Here is a 14,236-nt window from a genome sequence, read left to right as displayed (position 1 = left end):
CACTAATTAAAAGAAGCTGGAGTAGCTATATTTATTTCAGACAGAGAACAGTTTAGAGCAAGGAAACTTATTAGGATTCTGAGGGTTAATTCATAAATGTAAATTTGGGCATGTTTTCAGAAACTACTGATCATTTTTGACTTTAACTAAATCCTAATCCTTTCACATTTGACTCTAAATTATACTGTCAGTTTTATCCAGTAGTTATGTTTTAGTTCCTAAATCCATAACCAGAGACCCTGCAGGAAGAAAATAGTACAAAAATTTTCAGGTAGAGGCAGGTATCAATTTTTCCATGATAAAACTCATTGTAAAAAACAACAACAACAATAAAGGGAAGTGGTTAAAAGTGACAGAAACTGACCTGGGTCTAAATTCAGACTCTGCAAGTTATGCTACTGAACATATTACATTACTTCCTGTGACTCAATTATTTCCTCATTCATAAAATTGTGGTAATAACAGTCTTTTTTGTATAGGGTTTTTGTGAGGATAGAATAAAATGATGTATACAAAGTATCTGTCATATGAGTTGTTGTCTATAAAGAAAACATAGAAACAGATTAATTTATTATAAAACATGCAAATTCCACCCCAAGCTTGCTATCCTAATACTTAATAATTTTGTTATTATAAACAGATTTCCCCTTCTTTTAACAAGAATCATAAAAAACAAAATTTATCATCCAAATGTGTTTATGTGAAAACACATGCATTCATATACCACATGGAATTTGCTGTTTGATTAAAACAGCTTTCCTATACAGAGGTTCATTTTCAAACCATGCTTGTTGATATTGGCCTGGTGCCATAGTGTCATTTTCATCATTTTTTAGCCCAGAAAAAGCTTCCACTGTTCCTTTGTGGACCACAGGAGCACCTGTGATGCATGCATCCATTTATTCTTCAAATATTTATTGAGCACATATTATATGCTAGGCATTGTATGAGGTGCTGGAGAGTCAGTGGTTAAATAATACAAGTTCCCTGCTCTCATGCAGTTATATTCTAGTGGGAGAAACAGACAAGAAATAAGAAAAATAATTCTCAAATAGTGATAAACACTCGGAAGAAAATAAAACAAGGTTACCTGATAATGTCATGGAGAGGAAGGGAGTAATTAAGTTGTATAATCAAGGTAGGCCTCAGAGATGATTTTGAGCTGATATTTGAATAACAAAAAAGAATTAGACGCACAAATAGGGTGATGAGCATACCAGGCAAAGGTAAAACCATGTGCAACACCCCTGAAGTGTTAGTGACTTAGCTTTATGAATTCCTAAGTAACTTGAAGATAAATCCGCTCAATTAGTTCAATATTCAGTAGATGAGCTTATTACCATTTGAAAGAAAGTGATGATTTCAAAATTCTAACGCAATGGTTCTCACACAATCATGTGCTTAAGAATCACCTGGAGAGTTTGTTAAATTAGGTTCCTGATCTAAAAGAGCTGAACTCGTAAAAACAGAGTAGAATAGTGGTTACTAGAGGCTGGGGGTTAGAGGAATTGGGGAGATGATTAAGGGTACAAACTTGGAATTAGTGGACAAATAAGGCCTGATGAGCTTTATAGACAATATTGTATTATAAACTTCAAAGCTGCTAAGAGACTAGATCTTAATTGTTCTCACCACAAAAATGTTATATGATATGATAGAAGTATTAGCTAACTCTATGGTGGTGCTTCTATTGCAATATATAAATGTATCAAATCAATACATTGTATGCCTTAAACTTACACAGTGTTATATATGTCAATTATATTTTAAAAAAAGTTTCCTGGGCTACAATTCCAGAGATTCTGATTCAGTAGGTCGGGTAAAGTCCACAGATTTGCATTTGTAATAAACTCACAGGTGATGCTAGCGCTACTACTCTGGGGACAACACTTTGAGAAACACTGCTCTATCAGATCTGTCTTGTGAGTTTAATATCTATTTGATAAAAGTAAAGCATGCCAACATTTTCTTTCATGTAAAAAATTTACTTACCATGCATGGTGATCATCTGAAATTAAGTTTTGTAAGTGTAGTGGAAAAGTGCATGAAATACTGGAGGTAAAAAATACCTGGTAAAAAATTCAAAATGTTTCATGTTGAATTCATAGCATCTATAATAATATGAGCTTAATTTCAATATAGTCTATTGGTAAAAGGGTTAATGTCAGTTGTCATTCAGAGAGGATTTCAAAATTATTTTTTAAATGCTGAAAAGAATTTAAATGATAATTAACTGAGGGGTTTTTTTAAATTATTTTTTTCATGGCTGGGAGATCACATAAATAGAAATTATATATTACATCCTGTTAATCAGGAGAAAATGAGAAGGTTGTGTTCTTATCTGCTGTGCCATTCAGGAGAATACTAATGGAAAAGAGGTGGAGAAAGGAAGAAGGGTATCAGGATAGTCAGCAAGATCAGCTCAAACCATTCTGGTCAGCAGAGAGTCTGGCTGTTGCACTCACACAGCCCACATGACGTGTCAAAGAAACCCATGTGCTCCTGTCCCTATGCACATCATGACCTTAGCATCAGGGATAGCATATGGACGATGATACTAAGAACAGCAAACAGTTATCCAGCACTTACTATTTGCCATTCCTCTAAGTGCTTTACACGACTAACCAATGTTACCCCTCCCTGCCGCAACACTTACATGAGGTAGATAGTAACATCTCCATTTTATATATAAGAAGGTGAGGCAAAGAGTAACTCAGTGATTTAGGTTACCAAGCAGTAAGTGGAAACGCTGGGATCCAAACCTAGATAATTTGTATCAGTCTGACCTCTTAAATAATGTACTATACAGATCTTCCTCATTCTGATGGGGTTACATCCTGACAAACCAATCCTAAATTGAAAATACACTTAATACTAACCTACTGAAATCATAGCTTAGCCCAGCCTACCTCAAATGTGCTCAGAATACTTACATTAACCTGCAGTTGGGCAAAATCATTTAATGCAAAGCCTGTATTACAATAAAATGTTGAGTATCTCATGTAATTTATTGAATACTGTTTTGAAAGTGAAAACAGAATGGTTGTGTGGGTATAGGATGGTTATAAGCATATCAGTTGTTTACCCTGGTGACAGCGTGCCTGACTGGGAGCTGTGGCTGCTGCCCTGTCCAGCATCACAAGAGAGACTATCATACCACATGTGGCTAGCCTAGGAAAAGATAAAAATTAAAAATTCGAAGTACAGCTTCTATTAAATATGAATCACTTTCACATTATCTTATAGTTGAAAAATTAAGTTGTACCACTTTAAGTTGGAAACCATTTGTATACTGCTTCATATTTGGAAAAGAATCCCCAAATTAAAGGTTTTCAAGATTTGTGTCTATAGTCCAGGTTAAAATGAGGTATCTGATTCTTTTTCTTCACACCCTTTAAGTTATAATACAGCAATAACATGATGTCTATTTTTTAATATTTCTGCCTGGATCTGACAAGAAGACATTCCAAATGAGGACCAAGAGAGAAAGAGTGTGGTGTAGTCACTGCAGAGAAAAATTTTGTAAACACTTCCTAGTGTGTGATCTTGGGCAAATCACCAAAATGTTCTGAATTTAAGTTTTAGTATCCACAAAAGGATGACAACATTTACCCCACAAGATTAGACAATTAAATGAAGACTTTTCTGACCACTGATACAGATATGAACTGCACTATTCAGGTATTCAGATGAGTGGACACTTTATACATAACTTATGGGATTTTCAAGGGTCATTTTGACTGTAGGATTTTTGCCTTACCTGCTGACATCAGAATCCTTGCTTAAGATGCAACTCCATTGTAAGCCTTTGAGTGAAAGTGGATCTAGTGTCTTCAGAAGATCTCCTCAGACTAGTTCTATAGTTGGGCTCAGGATGGTACACCCTAACTATGGAGATAAGTTTGATGGCTGCCCAGATCAAACAATAATATAATGCTTACTAATAAAAACTACAGTTGGGGCAGAATGGCAATGAAGAGCAGCAGAATTCCAAAAGAACTGTCAACTGGTCATCCAGCAGATATTTTGTTTTCATTTACAAAGCAACAACCATAAACAATTTTTGTCAATCTGACACAATGGTTCATGTCAACATCTGGTTCTGACAACAATAAGAAACAATATTTCAAGGATTTCTGAGTACTTCATTTCAAAGTTTTATATTTACTATTTAGAATAACTCCTTGCAATAATTTTTAGGTATTATAAAATAGTTTAAAGGTAGTTAAGTTTAACCATGGTCAAAAAGAGGTAAAATATCATTAAAATGAGTAGCATTGCATAAATATATAGAGGTAGGTAAACTTTGTAGATGCTTTTACTTTGTAACCTAGATCCTAAAATCCAAGGAAAAGAATTGGATAAAATACAAAACTACAAGGGAGACAAATGAGTAGTGAATTGTCTTAACTTTTATTTGACTATTTTCATTTACAGTTCTGGCACTGACACTTTTTTTAAAAAAAGATTTAAATTTTATGTAAAGATTGAACTTCAATAAAATAACTTAAAAAACATTTACATATACATCACTAAATCTCCATAAAATATACAATACTTTTGATACAACTATAGGCTACAATGACTTTGAAGGAAATGATACATATTCATAATTTTTAAGAGATATCCCATGTGTCATATGTAGGAATAAATATATGGGATTTGCTAAGACATGTGGAGTATTAAACACTATATAACATGCATTCTCAGAAATCAAAATATACTTTTGAAAACATATTTTAAAAGCATAAACCTGTGTTTTCATTTAATCTAGATGTACATTAGAGCTTTTAAATAGAAATTTGAACATTTATTACAAATAAAAGATACTATAACATCAAGTGAGATATAGTCCAAAAGCTGCTAGGAACCAGTTTGGACATGTAGAATATAAATTTCAACTTTGGCTAGAGATAAGTATCATTTTTTTAACCTTCAAATGAGACGAAATAATGTTAAATTTGCTAAAATTTTAAAACTTGACAAAATATTGGTGGATTTAATTTTTAGTACTTGTAAGCTATATTTCTTTTTCCCATTTATATAGATATGATAAAATTAAGTGCATGGACTTAACTGTCTAAAATCAAAACATGAATATTACTGCTAAATGAAGGTAGATATTTAACATTCCATAGACCAAATCACTCAAGTGCAACAGACTGTGTTTTATACATACAAAGTAAAGATTTATAAGAATTACATTGTTTTACACTCACAAGCAAATTATGAGATAAAATTCTTTCATGTACTTCTGAACATCATTAACACTTACAAAATACCTCTCTGATGATTATTGGCACATGAAAATCTCCTTCTCTAAGAGATGATGTTTAAGAAAGTTGGTAGCAGTAAGCTGTTTGGCATTTTAAAATGATTGCTATTTCTAGAAAATAGCAGCAATATTGCTCACCCAGAAGAACTGAAAACTGATACATTGCTACAACCTGAATCACTTCATCAAATTAGCTTAACATTACTGTACATGAGGCTAAGAAAATAGATAGAAAGTGACAGAAAACAGGATGTTAAAACTAATGCAGAGAACAGTTCTGAGTCTCTTAACAGGCAGAAGCTACATATGAGCTGTAAATTTTACCCACAATTCAATACATTTTGGTATAAAGCACATATGAATTCTCTGCTTCCAGCATGGTATGTCATTCTTTTATTCGTAGTTACTGAAAATGTCTGAATTTGGCAACTTAAAACATGATACAACAACTGTATAAATGTCAGTTGTTAGGTACTTAGTATAATTTGAGATATTATAACTAAGAGAATAGTAAAAGAATCTGATTATAACAAAACATCTTATTTATTGTTCTTAATTACTGTGCTGATGAAATAAAGTCAAAACAATTTTCCCACTCCCCTTACTGTACTACAGTATTTATAAAATATATTAGTGTCATTAAACTAATGAGATTAGTGAGACTTTCTTAGATAACATGTGAAGAGTATTTTCTAGAATATTCTCCCCCCAAGATCTATGGATTATTATAGTACATTTCAGTTTTATTTTCTGATATAAAAGGAAAAGGATAAGTTGTCAACTTATATTTTTCCTATTAATTCTTCCTCTATATAACTGATTTTGAAATTATAGTAAACAATTTCTAAATTCTCTGCTTTAACAGATTTCCTATTTTAGAGTGAATAACTTAACAAATAATATTTAGACTCTTTTATATTAAAATGGTTCAGTGGTAAAATAAAAATATGAAAAGCACTTGATAGCATTACTCTCATAGCATTTTCCATCTGGGAACTAACTACTGCATATGACTGGGAACAAAATTTCAAATGGAAATATTACCCTTTAAATCTAGTCTTAATTTAGATCTTTTACATATACATTAAACATCATGTTTTGGGCAATTATTGACTAAGGTGAAACAATCAAAATTATAAGAAATTTTATATTTAAGAAAAATATTAATACCAAATCTTTAAAATCTGACATCACATTTAGCCCTATGTGTTCAGACGCAGATGAAACGTTACATTCTCTTAAGTCTAGTGCAGATCTCACCAGCCATCCAGCTAAGCCTCAGTAGGGGTTATGACTGTCTTCTGTATATTTTCCTAAATCACAATATACCTCTATTAAATTTGCAGCATGTTTAGAAGGAAACATAATTTCAGCTAAAAGCATGATGCTTAATGTGTTTTAATATGGTAGGTCAAATCATACCATATATAAATTGTCCTACAAAATATATATTTGATGATATTTCAAATGGAATGTTTTCAAGTTGATAGCGGTAGCCAAAGATGCTTGATAACTTAAAAGGTGCATAATACTAAAAAACCTGCAAAATTCAAACATTAAATTTTTAATATACTATAAATGTTCACTGAATCTAAAAATAATACCCTAATTGTATAAGGTTCCTTTTCAAGTAGTTATTAAAAAATTATAAATAATTCTTATACTGTGCCTCTCTTATACTTCAAAGATATGGAATATTATCTTTATCACTATATAAATAACAAGCAGTCCCTTATAGAAGGAATTGAGGAGAATAAAGGAAAAGAACTGTGGCTATTTTTCCCTGTTATTATGTGCATTTATGGATATAAAGTTGAAAACACCATTTGCTTATGTCAAGGAGAACAGGCTATGTTCTGCTTTAGGAAATAATGAGCCCAGGTGCTCCTTTAATAAAGTTACTGTGCATTCAGCTCAGCTGAGTATAAGCATATAGTTAAGGCTATGTATACAATAAAGAGAAGAATTGAGGCAATTATTTGGATAAATCAGGAAAACAAACTTCTAAAGAGATCATTTTATGGGTCTAAATACTTTTTCTCCACATTATATTCTGATATATTTTACCACACAATAGTTCATTTTCCGCTTCACTCTACCTGTGTGAAATATACAGATAATAAATTTCTTATGGGATAAGAAATATTGATAGAATAATAACTTTCTCTATCAAAGCACATCTGCTTTTCTGGGGAAAATCAAAATCAATATCCCCTTAGAAATCAATTGCCAAAGTGCCTAATTCAAGGAAAGAGGCTCTCTAATTTTTTTTAGTTACATGAAATTATCAAAGGGAGAAAACTCTTTTTCGGCTGAAGGATTTTTAGGTTTAGAGAATGAACCTCCTTGGCTACATTCTCAGCTGTGATCATTGTGATAAGAACAAGGAAGAGAGACCAAACCATCTTGGAGACTGGCAGAAACATACTGAATTTACAGAGAGCCACTTTTTCACTCCAAAGAGTACCTTATTAGATATTTAGGGCTATTTTAAAATGCATCAAATGTATGCACTCTTAACTGACCACAGAAGAGTCATTCGTATTTCCACTGGAACTAGCAAGTAATTTTGTGAGTGAGTTTGTACATACTATATAGTTCTTAACATACGAGTGAAAATTGGAGTTCACTGATGAATGAGCATAAAAACCAATGAACACTTTGAAAAGATATTGTAGAAATGTAGTGAGTCAACATCTCTAAAAGGCATATTACATGAGAACCATTAATCTGTTCCAGTAGAAAATCCCAATTTTTAGACAAGGAGGAAAAAAATCCAAGCCAAGCATGAGACAAAGGAAAAACCCACAGACAAATCTATGTATCTTTTAATATAGAATGTCAGGTAAAATGAGAAAGGATGTGCAAAATAAAAATCAGTTTATGCTCTCAGAATTTAAAGGAAAAAAAAAGACGAGTACCATAAGTAACAAAATGTGACAATTCCCTTAGGAAGAGTTAATAAAAAGTTAAGAAAAATAAAAGTCTCACTACTTAATTAAACAAACATCAGTAACAGCAGGATTATTTCTGCCACTGATTTTCTTCCTTCCTTTCTTGTTTCAGAAATTATTTGATTAAAAGAAGGGGAAAATTAGTCTGCTAGAAGTTATTTATATCACACAAATGAAGGCACAAATACTAGGACTCCAGAGTGGATGAGTGAAGGCATGGTGAATATCTGGTGATTTTGGCATGAACAAAAACTGACCCTGAAACACAGTTGAAGATCTAGTGCTATTTTGTGTTTACAGTTGCACACCTAAGTGACTAACTCAGGGTTAAAAATCTTTAAGGTCCATAAAAATCTTTTCTTTCTTACTTTCTAGCAATAAAATATACTTATCAAAACTTGCTAGCTAATCTGTGCAAATGTATACTTCTCACTGATGCAAAAAATATGTAGGAAAATAAACCCTAAAAGCCCTGCTTTTCATAATGTTCAAATGATCCTATACAGAGTCAGCTTCTGAAGAACTTTCCAGATATGAATTGGAGAGACAAACCAAAATGTGGGATCCAAAGGATATAAGGACAGCTGTGCCCCTGTAGGACGCACTTTTGAATTTGTTGATGAAAGCTTAAATGGAGTTTACTTTCTAATAGCTGATCACAGGTAAGCTCCGTGTCCTTAGGAGAATTTAGGGCCAACAGGCCATGCTTTGACAGAAAATACCCTTGGACCATACTTTAGAATCCTCTGCTGTAAGTATATCACACATATATGATTTGGCTAGATTAGCACTGACTCAATTGCCACTAATAATTATATATAGTCTTAGGAAAAAAGGATTATCACGGAAATCACTGGGTATAATATTCATTTTAAACTATCTCAGGAAGGAATTATACACATTTGCTCAAAAACTATTAGTTTAAAATCTCTGTAGATTTTTTTTTACATCTCTGCTTGTGAAAAAAAATGTCATTGTGATTGTATCTTCCTTGGAATCAAATATTCTAGAATATGAAGTCATTCAAAACTAGACTGTGGAAAGAACCAGATTAAAAGCAGGGCAGTGAGGTCACCAATTGCTGTTCTTCTCTCCCAAGTTTGTTTAAATTACTAAATATATCAGCAGCTGACAATTATTCCACATCAGAAGCGTCATTGTCAGAAAGATGATAGTTACTTCCCTTCACCCGAATATATTCAATATATCTCCCTTCATCAGAATCTGAAGCACCACATGTACATAGCCTGTTGTCAAAGAGTGATTCAATTTCCTCTAATTTTTTCCCTTTGGTCTCAGGAAGACAGCCGTAGATGAAAAGGAGACCCACAGCAGCGAATCCAGCATAGAGGAAGAAGGCTCCTGCAATGGGAAATAATATATATGTATAGGTTTACATTGGAAACGTACTTGATTTTAACGGGTCAATCATGCATGACTGTGGTCTGAGCTGGAACCAAAAAATTGCTTCCAGCCTCGTTTATTCTAATTGTTCTAATGCTGTGAATATAATGCAATTTGTCTTTCTAAACTCAAGTCGTGTAATCACACTCAAGAAGAATGACAGACCAGGCTCAGATACAACTTCTGCTTTGAAGTCTTTCCTCACTTCCCTGGTTAGAGTTAATTGTGTTTTCATAAAACTCTGCTGAGGCAAAGTGGTATATAACAACCAAGAAGTATTATAATTAGGTAAATATATTTGTCTGTCTTGTCTACTAGACTTGAGGCACTTTGAGGGAGAAATTTCCTTCTCATTTGTCTTGTATTTCCAGAACCACATTCAATGACGATATTGCTGAATTCATGGGTCAATGCCCAAAGTCTGGACGTCAACTTTGAGTTTTCTCTTACTCTCCCACCCAATACCCACTGTTAGAAAATCCTGTTGGATCTACCTTCAATCACAATCCAAAGATGACCACCTCTCACCATTCCTGGATATCTCTGGTCTTAAAAGACAAATGGCTGGAGAAAGGATATCAGATTGGGAGTTGGAAGATCTGGCTTAAGTCTTGCTATGTGGCTTCTAGACAGTCATTTAACCTCCTCCCTGGACCTCAGTTTCCTCATTAAGTAAAATCATTTCTCAGCTCCTATTTAAATTTATGGTTTAAATTATAATTCTGTTAAGTTTTACAACCCAAATCAGGACTGGTATAGGAAAGATGGTTATGAGACGCTTGAGGAGGAGACCAGAAAAAGTGGTCTCCTCAATGACAGAGTCTATGGCTTGTCTTTGGGTTCCTAGTACAGTGCAGACACATTGGAGTGTTTAGAGAATGAATGTTCTCTTGTTGACTGCCAGATGGAACTCACTGGGTAGCAGATCTGAAATAAAGGGCTATACTAGACGTCATGAAGACATATTTGAAAGTCAAGCTATAAGCTAAATAGTACAGCAATTAAAGAACTGAATAGTATTTCTCAGTTCTGCTGAATCATTACAGAATGTGGAAAAACATTACTAAAACTACTTTCTTAAAGTAGTTTTTATGCCTATAAAGTAGTTTAGTAGGCCTATAAGTAACCATTTCAGAAATGGTTCAGAAACAGAAACATTTCTTGGGAAGACTCAAGGAAAACTAGAGAGGAAAAATGCTGCTGAATTGGCCACTCCAAAGAATCTGCTCTTTGGAATGAGGAGCCATGAGAAAATAAAAGGGAAACAGAGGTAAACTATGAGACATTAGGAAAAATATGAAAGGGTTGACTAAACCAAGACATAATTTGTTAGATTAAATCATCAGAAGCTACATAATTCTTAAGGAGTGGGACCTGCATAAATCAAATACTTTCTTTAATAAAAGTACAATTCCATTTACAAATATAAATAAATAAAATTACTTCATTTCAGTTTGGTTTACATTAAACACTACAAGTTTATATATTTTTATGTCTTATACTTGATAATCAGAAAATAATAATAGGTCATCTGGAATGAAGAGCTGAGTGTTATAGTGAGAGAAAGGCACCATGTCTCTGTAGACAGTGTAGGTCTGAAAGTCACAAAGTGATGCAGGCTGAATCCTTGAGCAGTTTCTTGAATTGTCTTGACCTTGTTTCCTGATCTGACAGGGAAAATAAATTCTGCCTGGCTAAACTGCAAAGAATAGAAAAAATGTATGCTACATTCCTATTAGAATTTTGGATGTTAGTTGCTCAAAAGAGTGATAGACAGCATTATTAAGTTTTAATAAATGACTAGGGAAGAATAGTTGCTAGTAAGATCAGCATGCCTAATAAATTGGTAATGTTTTCATCTAAAGGGTGATACTGACAAGCTAGCTCTTGGAGAATGTGGAATTTTGAGAAAAAAATGATAGGAGATGAAATCCTGTGTTCTGAATACAGACAAGCAAAATTGTGAACATAAGAAGAGAAACGGAATCTTCTGTGGGGAGGGGCAAAGAAAGGATGGCAATCATGTTGATAATACAGAAAAAAAATAAGTGCAGAGGGTAAAACATTTTAGACCAAATCAGGACGCTAAACTCTAAAATATCTAACAGAGCAAATATAGTCTATAGTCTGGCTTTATAAAATATAATGTTGAGAAATAGTCATCATCTTTCACAATTTAGGTACAGTGGCATGATTAGAAGTAACAAATCAAACCTGTTAGCACTAAATTCATACAGTCAAAAACAATTAGATGGATTACAAATATTCTTAAAGGCCATGAAGTTTCTTGTGTGTGAACCAGATTCCCAAAGCCAAATTAAGGAAATTCTATTCCTTTTATAAAAATCTGAGTAATCTAAAGAAGGCAAATGCCAAAATTGCGTATATGGGCTTCACTGGTGAGACCTGTGGTTAAGCCACAGAGGCGAGGTGTAGGCAGGCCTGGGAGGCTGTGACCTGCTCCATGTAATGGGCAAGACTATTATGTAACTCACTTTCTTAATTATGCCCCCTTGGAATGAAAATGAAAAAAATGTAACAAGTCTGTCAGGATTGTTAAAGAGTGCAGATATTCCTCAGCTTTATTCTAAAGGAAATAAATCTTATTAGAATCCTATATTAAGTTTCAGATTAAAACAAATATTTAATTGAATCATATAAAATGAGGAATTAAAGACCATGTTTGATTGAATTTCAGTACTTCAACACAGGAACTTTAATAATAATGCTCATCAAGGGATCTATTTAGTCACATGTGTTATAAATAAAGTGATATACTGGTGACATTTTAATGATAACTTTTAGTAATAAACATTACTGAATGGGGTCCAAGGCAGACCTTTCTAGGCAGTATAGTTTAGGAAGGAATCAAAACCTGAGGTCTTCAGAATGGCCGTCATCAAAAAGTCTACAAAGAATAAATGCTGGAGAGGGTGTGGAGAAAAGGGAACCCTCCTGTACTGTTGGTGGGAATGTAAATTGATACAGCCACTATGGAGAACAGTATGGAGGTTCCTTAAAAAACTAAAAATAGAATGACCACACGACCCAGCAATCCCACTACTGGGCATATACCCTGAGAAAACCATAATTCAAAAAACATCATGTACCACAATGTGCATTGCAGCACTATTTACAATAGCCAGGACATGGAAGCAACCTAAGTGTCCATCGACAGATGAATGGATAAAGAAGATGTGGCACATATATACAGTGGAATATTACTCAGCCATAAAAGGAAACGAAACTGAGTTATTTGTAGTGAGGTGGATGGACCTACAGTCTGTCAAACAGTTTAGTAAGTCAGAAAGAAAAAAACAAATACTGCATGCTAATACATATATATGGAATCTAAAAAAAAAAAAGGTTCTGAAGAACCTAGGGGCAGGACAGGAATAAAGATGCAGACATAGAGAATGGACTTGAGGACACGGGGAGGGGGAAGGGTAAGCTGGGACGAAGTGAGAGAGTGGCATGGACATATATACACTACCAAATGTAGAATGGATGGCTGGTGGGAAGCAGCTGCATAGCACAGGGAGATCAGCTCGGTGCTTTGTGATCACCTACAGGGTTGGGATAGGGAGAATGGGAGGGAGACGTGAGAGGGAGGGGATATGGGGATATGTGTATACATACGGCTGATTCACTTTGTTATACAGCAGAAGCTAACACACCATTGTAGAGCAATTATACTCCAATAAAGATGTTGGAAAACAAAAATAACTTGAGGTCTTATGAAACAATAAGAAAGGAAGTAAAAGAAGACATGAATATTTCCAGAGAAATACATCATTATGGTGCATATTTGTTAAATCAGGAATATAAACATATACCTTACATAAATCAGTAACCTATAGATTAAAATATAGAGCAATAAATAGAGAAAATCTAACCTGAGCTGAGATACTGTTCCACTAGTGAGGACCTAATGGACAGTGTGCTGACCTGATAGAAGCTTGGCTTAATGCAAAGCAAAAAGCTTCTCCCAAGGAGATATTTCTGAAAGAAGCCTGGCTATGCCATATTTAAATTTTGCTTCTGTTGCCTCATGTTTTTCTGACAGAATTTATTCAAGGAAGAGGTGCTTTGCTATCAAAAGTCTTACCACATAGACTTTTATTATTTGGTCTATGACTTTCTATTAAAAAATGCTTTCTCAAGATATTAGTCTATATTTAGGTCTTCATATATTTAAGTGTTCTCAAGAATCAGAAAATATGGATAAATATTGTGTTCATATTTATGCTGTTAGGAAGATAAGCTTACAAATTTATGTAAAACATTTTAATTGCCAAATGGGATAAGGCTGAATATAATAAATATATATCCAGTTTAAAATGCCAGCGCATTCCCTTTCCAAGAAAATAAATATTTCTAAATGTCCCTAATGGTGATCAGCAGAGAGAGGAGTTTTATAAAGATAAAAAAAGCATTAGATAAATAGTTTTAAATAAAAGCAAATATCAATTCAGCATGTTCAGAAGACAGGAGGAATAGACTTTTATAATGTTTCCTCATATTCACCATTCATCTAAAAGTTCATCCGTGTAATTACTCATTTGACAAATACTTCTGAGTGCTTATTAAGTGAATAGGATGC

The 14,236-nt window shown here is 33.6% G+C and overlaps 1 protein-coding gene across 1 annotated transcript in view; it reads right to left on the bottom strand.

Moving 5' to 3' along the window:
• Positions 1-9,262: 9,262 nt before the first annotated feature.
• SLC2A13 (solute carrier family 2 member 13) overlaps positions 9,263-14,236 on the bottom strand; it is a 427,584-nt gene continuing 422,610 nt past the window's right edge. The window contains exon 10 of the mRNA XM_060165097.1: positions 9,263-9,591. Within this exon, the coding sequence (XP_060021080.1) occupies positions 9,365-9,591 (227 nt within the window). The 3' untranslated portion in view covers positions 9,263-9,364. The remainder of the gene's footprint in view (positions 9,592-14,236) is intronic.

The sequence above is a fragment of the Lagenorhynchus albirostris genome, chromosome 11, assembly GCF_949774975.1.
Source record: "Lagenorhynchus albirostris chromosome 11, mLagAlb1.1, whole genome shotgun sequence".
Taxonomy (NCBI): Eukaryota; Metazoa; Chordata; class Mammalia; order Artiodactyla; family Delphinidae; genus Lagenorhynchus; species Lagenorhynchus albirostris.
Note: the sequence above shows the minus strand (reverse complement) of the source record. Positions and strands in the feature narration are given on the sequence as shown.